Source organism: Vicia villosa, linkage group LG3 (genome assembly GCF_029867415.1).
Source record: "Vicia villosa cultivar HV-30 ecotype Madison, WI linkage group LG3, Vvil1.0, whole genome shotgun sequence".
Taxonomy (NCBI): Eukaryota; Viridiplantae; Streptophyta; class Magnoliopsida; order Fabales; family Fabaceae; genus Vicia; species Vicia villosa.
The window spans coordinates 37,203,447-37,209,886 of NC_081182.1; the positions used below are offsets into that span (position 1 = coordinate 37,203,447).

Sequence of the window (6,440 nt, forward strand, 5' to 3'; positions counted from 1 at the left end):
AATTTTTTTAACATAAAATATAAATTCAAAAAGTAATCTAATTCAAATGAGCATAATTGGGGTCCTAAACCGTTCAAATTCAACAATGAATGGTTTTCTTCCGATTCGTTCTACTCTTTTGTTGAAAAGGAATGGAATGACATTAAGGTGGAAGGAAGAGGTGATTATATTTTGAAAGAGAAACTTTTTCGATTAAAGAATAGGTTAAAGTGGTGGAACAAGGAGGTGTTTGGCAAGATGGATTTGGAGATAGAAGAAGAAATGAGAGACATCAATTTAGGTGATGATAGGTTGGAAGTGGAAGCGGAAGATCTTCACCCCGAAATTATTAAAAGAAGGAAAGAAGCAACAAGTAGATTTTGGACAAGATTGAGAATTAAAGAGAATATGTATGTTCAAAAATCTAGATTGAGATGGCTTAAAGAGGGGGATTCCAATAGCGGTCTTTTTCATAAAGCTATGAAGGTTAGTAGAAATCTTAATCACATCGGCCCGATTAATTCTTCTAGTGGCATGTTAGAGTCGGTGGAAGGGATTAAGGAGGAAGTTTTTCATCATTTCTCAAGTAAATTCGGTGGTATTGATGACGGTCATTCTAGGCTTGACGGGATTAATTTTGATTGCATTAGTGAGGATGAAAAAGGTTGGCTTGAGAGAGAGTTTCAAGAGGAGGAAATTTTGGAGGCTATAAGGTGTTGTGATGGTTCTAAGAGTCCGGGTCCGGATGGTTATTCCTTTCTTTTTATTAAAAAGTGTTGGCCTATTTTGAGAAGGGATTTTTTGAGGTATTTTCAATATGTTTACAATGGAGGAGACTTGTCTAAGGTAATTACTTCTTCTTTTTTAGCTCTAATTCCGAAAAGTTCAAATCCGTTAAGTTTGGATGATTATAGGCCGATTTGTTTGGTGGGGTGTATGTACAAAGTGGTGGCAAACTATTGGCGGGAAGATTGAAACATGTGTTGAATTCGGTAGTCTCGCATTGTCAAAGTGCGTTTGTTCCGGGTAGACATTTGCTTGATGGTGTTCTAGTGGCTAACGAGGTGGTTGATTATGCGAGAAAGGAGGGAGGTCATTGTCTTCTTTTCAAAGTAGACTTCGAAAAGGCGTATGACAAAGTATCGTGGAACTTTCTTCGATATCTTTTGGTCAAAATGGGTTTCGGAGCTAAATGGAGGAAGTGGATGGAAATATTGATTTTCAAGAGCAATATGTCGGTGATGGTTAACGGTAGTCCAACAAAGGAATTCGTTGTTAATAGAGGATTAAGACAAGGAGATCCGTTATCTCCTTTTCTTTTTGTTTTGGTGACGGAAGCTCTTACGAGACTAGTTAGGAAATCTATTGAGATTGATGAATTTGAGTCTTTTGTTATTAAAAGAAGATGCGAGGTGGACATTCTTCAATTTGCGGACGACACTTTGTTGGTTGGAACGGGGACATGGAAACATGTAAAGGCTTTAAAGGTTGTATTAAGATCCTTTGAACTAGTGTCGGGTCTTGGTATAAATTTTCACAAAAGCAAGTTGATTGGTATTAATGTGTCTCCTATCTTTTTGGATGCCGCGGCTTATTATCTTTCTTGTAGGGTGGAGGATAGCAATTTTTTGTTCCTTGGAATTCCTATCGGTAAAAATCCTAGGAAGGAAGCGACGTGGGCTCCATTAGTGGAGAAGATGAAAAAGAAGTTATCCGGTTGGAAGACTAGATTCCTTAATCTAGGTGGGAGGCTAACTCTTTTGAAGTCTATTTTGAGTCCGTTATTTATCTTCACTATGTCCTTTTACAAAATGCCGGCTAGTGTGGTAAAGGAGATAACGGCGATTCAAAGCAATTTTTTATGGGGAGGTGGGGGAGAGAAACGGATAATACATTGGGTGGGTTGGAAAGGCGTGACTCTTCCCATCGCGAAAGGCGGATTAGCGATAAAAAATATTGCCGAATTCAATTTGGCTCTTTTGAACAAATGGAGGTGGAGGATAGTGCAAGGCCATAAGTCATTATGGTTAGATGTGTTAAAGGCTCGGTATGGTGATTTGTGCTTGCAAATTATGTGTGATGGAGATGCATTCAAACTCGCTTCTTCTTCTTTTTGGTGGAGAGATATTTTAAAGGTTAGTTGTATTTCTTCTAATCCTTTAGACATTGATCCCATAGTTTCGACTTGCAATTTCATTGTTGGAAATGGTTACAATACCCCTTTTTGGGATTCTTGTTGGTTGAATAATTGCTCTTTAAAGGAGTCTTTTCCGGATCTTTTTTTGGCTTCTTCTTTGAAAAAAGTTTCGGTAGCGGTTATGGGTGGGTGGAATAATGGTAGTTGGAATTGGGGGGATCTTGGTATTTCGATGGTGGGTAGGGACGCGGTCTTTTTAGATTCTCTTTCGGTGTTGAAGAATTTATTGGACTCTTTCGGTAGTTTAAATACTTCCAAAGATAGTGTGGTTTGGTCTTTGGATTTGGAAAAAGGATACACGGTTGCTTCTTGTTATGGTTTGTATGCTTCTAGGCGTATCCCTTATGGTCCTCCGACTAAGGGTGAGGAGGCTTTTAATTTGTTGTGGAAAACGGAAGTTCTGTATAAGATAAAAGCGTTTGGTTGGAGGCTCTTTTTAAATAGGTTACCTACCAAAGTTTCATTGGCGCATAGAGGTTTAGCTTTCACAAATAATAATTTAAATTGTATTTTTTGTGAAGCTCATATGGAAGAGGTGGATCATCTTTTTTCTAAATGCATTGTGATTAATTTGGTTTGGAATGAAATTGCTTCGTGGGTGGGTTTTGCGGGTTGGAGGGAGGAAGATTGCGCCACTTTTTTTGTGGATTGGCATTCCTTGAGTCGTGGTAAGAAGCTTAATAGCGGCAAATTGGGGGTGCTTTGGTTAGCCACAGTTTGGATTGTTTGGTTAACTAGGAATGCTTTTTGTTTTAGGGAGGAAGTGTGGAACATAAATAATATGGTTTGGAGTATCAAGTTCTTGGTTTGGAGGTGGTCTTCATATGGCAATATTACATATTTCAATTGTTGTTTTTACGATTTTTACAAAGATCCTTTGTATTTTATGTCGTAAGTGTAATTGGTTGTAATATTGTTTTTGTAACCTTTGATTGGTGTGTTTTGTAATTGGGTTGGGGAACCCTTTGTTCTCCTTTCAATATATATCTCTTGCTTTCAAAAAAAAAAATTTATTTGACCCTTTAATCACATAAACACTTGATTATCATGCACAAGTAGCTCAATTTATGGCGCTTAAAATACGTTAACGTTATAGCACGCTTAGCAGTTAGCACACAATTCAAACAAAACTTGAGAATATAGTACGTTGTAATGTAGCATTAGGTCCTTAAATTCGGCAACCGATTACCAGAAAGTCTTGCTTCAACACTCTGCCAACAATTGACTTTTTATTTTCTACTGGGCTGCCAACAATTGACTTCAACACTTATTATTCTATCACTGTTTGATTATTAATGTGTGAAACCTTAATTTATCTCAGATTCCTCCACTCTGACTTTAGACTATTGAACGAGTCCACAGATGCACGTTTGTCATCTTACAATTCAAACAATTCAAACAAGTCATCACTCTTATTCAAAGTTTTAAATAATGGTCACAACTCACAATCATGGAAAAGGTATTATAGTTTTGATCAGTATAAATGTTGCGATAGTAAATATAGTCGTCGTAATGTGAATTAATCATAATTTTTTTAAAAATAAAAACGGTAAATAATGACATCTGACCGTTTTGCCACATTCATTTTTGTAGTAGAAAATTGTTTTTTTTAGAACGCTGCTCATACCAATTTCATATAAAGATCAATTCATAATAAAACAAATATTTAAAAAAAACATAATTCTTAATTACAATGATCCGATCTTGATTATTAAGAGTCATATCTTTTTAGGAGGAAGTTCATTGGTGTGGACTACGTGAAAATAATGGTTTATACTATGTTAAATGAGCGTATATTTTCTTGTTATGTCTAAATTTGCCTTAGGGTAATATCCTCTTTTTAATGGTCGAGCTTTCTATTTTATTTGAAATAATTGAACACCTTTTACGGTTATTAATATTGTTTTCTGTTAGCAATTACTCATAAATAAAATTTTCATCGGAATAAACCTCTTCAAGTGTTAAGAGTTGGTTGAATCGAAAAACTCTCTTGTGTGTTTTGAGAGGGTTTTAAGGAAATGTCTCTCACATTGTTTTGTCATTTGCGATGTTGCATCACTTTTGTATAAAAACTTTAGGTGGTTGGATTGAGAGTTAGTTTTACATGAGGAGTTAGTGTCATTACTTAAGTTAGATAAGTCTCTCGAGAAAGACTCATAGTTATAGTTGATTTACATTATGTGGTATGGATCCTGAATGAATCTCGAAACAACTTCACTTTCTCAAGTTTGACAATTTTTGTGAAAGAACTGGGGATAAAGCTATATTTTCTTCTTGAAAGTGATATCTTAAGAAGACTCACTCTTTCTTATGCTCCTTTCTCGAGTGGCTTTCGAATCATTTCTTGTGTCTTAGTCTCTAGTTACTTGAGGTTTGATACACCTCGACAATGGTTGCTCATTTATGTTGAGAGGAAAATTGACATTTCTTCTTCCTCTTTTAGGTATCAGATGCTTTCGTTTTCAAATTTAGAGGTAGAGGATTCGTGCATGTTGCTCAATTTTGTACCACTGTTTGTTCTTTGGTCTTTTTATTTTTTTTTTTTGGTGTTAACTTTTTTAGATTTATGGAAATGCGCCTCAAATTCTTAAGTGATGAAGATAATGAAAACATATTTGGAGATTGTCTGATAAAAGAACCACAAAAGGCAAAAGGGAAATTGGCAAAGGCCCCGAAGTCGAGGAGCGCCAATTTTACAGAAGACGACAAAGTCGCGGGGTGTCGGTTGGAGAGCTAGCTAGAAGCCAATGGCTGTGGTGGTCGGTCGGTGGCGACGACATCGAGGTCAGGTCGCATGCTAAGAGGCGCCGAATTGTCGGTGCGATGACAGGTGGCAGTAGGTCTGCTCGATGCGACAATTTGGGCGGGTTGCCATCTAGATCGGTTTAGCTTACGGATCCATTCGAAGATGAGTTATGTTTTGACTTTTGAATGTGTTTTAGATCGGTTGGATTTCAGTAGTTATAAATATGTATCTATATCAATTTTGTTACTTAGAGAATAAGACATAGGGAAAATGAAAGAAATTTCTGAGTTTTTAGAATTTCAAAAACCTTTTGAGGTATCTAAGAGATTGAACAACACTTATAGACACCTTAAATTTGAGTGATTCATATATAGAGTTTGATAGATCAATAAATATTTGGGTAGAAAATATAATTTGCTCTTGAAAACGTGAGATATTACTTTCTTATAACTCATTTTCGGTAACAACTTTTAGAAATAGAATAAATCAATAGATGCCCTTTAAGATAAATCAGTTTGATTGAATTAAATAAATAAATTTTTTATGTACTCGTTTTACTTGCATTGTTTAACAAATTATTTAGTTACTTAAAATCATTTATTTTAGTTATTGTTGTTGTTTGTCATATTCATTATAGTTCTTAAATTGATTAATATTATTGTTAGATTTTTTTAATCAATTTTTTTTAGTCTGGTTTAACTTTCAATTTCTTTATAATATTGTTGATCACTTTTGATGTTCTTTTCGACCTATTGTAATCCTTTTTTTTGTTACATATGCCATTAGAAAAATTACAATAACTTTATTCGAAGTTATCTAACTCTATGTTAATATGAGGTATTCTGTGGGGTACACCAAACTAAGACATTGACCAGAATTTCTCCTTTAACAAGGTAGTTGGATAATAAACTCATTTCGTGGCATGACTATTATGGCAACTAATTTTAGTGATTTTATTCGTTATTTTCAACATCACGTCACATTTATCCTCCTTATTCCTTCTTTTCATTATCCTGTAAAATAAACAACCAAGTTCAAATGTATCTGCCAACCTCAATTCTTTTCTCATTACTTTAACCTTTTCGGCCACTCAAGGAAGAAAGATTTAGTTCAATCCAATTTCAAATTTATCAGATTTGTTTATACTTTAAACCACGCGGCAATATTCATGATTTTGTCTGCATGTCTTCACGTATCTAATTGATGGAACGTGAAGGTTAGTTTAACAATAAAAAAGTTTCTTGATTAATTAATTCTTAAACTTGTTCCGGTTAAAATGTAAGTGAAGAAAAAAGATGTCACACATAACGAATGGATGATTAATATATGGATTTTTTAAAAAAATTGCATTGAACCAAACTATATTAATAGTTTACTTTGCTTTTTAATAACCACTCTAATAAAAATCTAGTTGAATAAAGAGGTTTAAATTTAGTTTAAAATTAATTTGTATATATTAAATTATTAATTGATTTATATTTATAAATTGGTTTTATAATTTGAATTCTTTAATAATAA

At 34.3% G+C, this 6,440-nt stretch overlaps 1 protein-coding gene across 1 annotated transcript; it reads left to right on the forward strand.

The window, feature by feature from the left end:
• Positions 1-237: 237 nt before the first annotated feature.
• LOC131657887 (uncharacterized) lies at positions 238-4,913 on the forward strand. The gene is made up of 4 exons (XM_058927237.1): positions 238-825; positions 894-2,974; positions 3,498-3,635; positions 4,739-4,913. The coding sequence occupies exons 1-4, from the start codon at positions 238-240 to the stop codon at positions 4,911-4,913; spliced, it is 2,982 nt and encodes a 993-aa protein (XP_058783220.1).
• Positions 4,914-6,440: the final 1,527 nt, after the last annotated feature.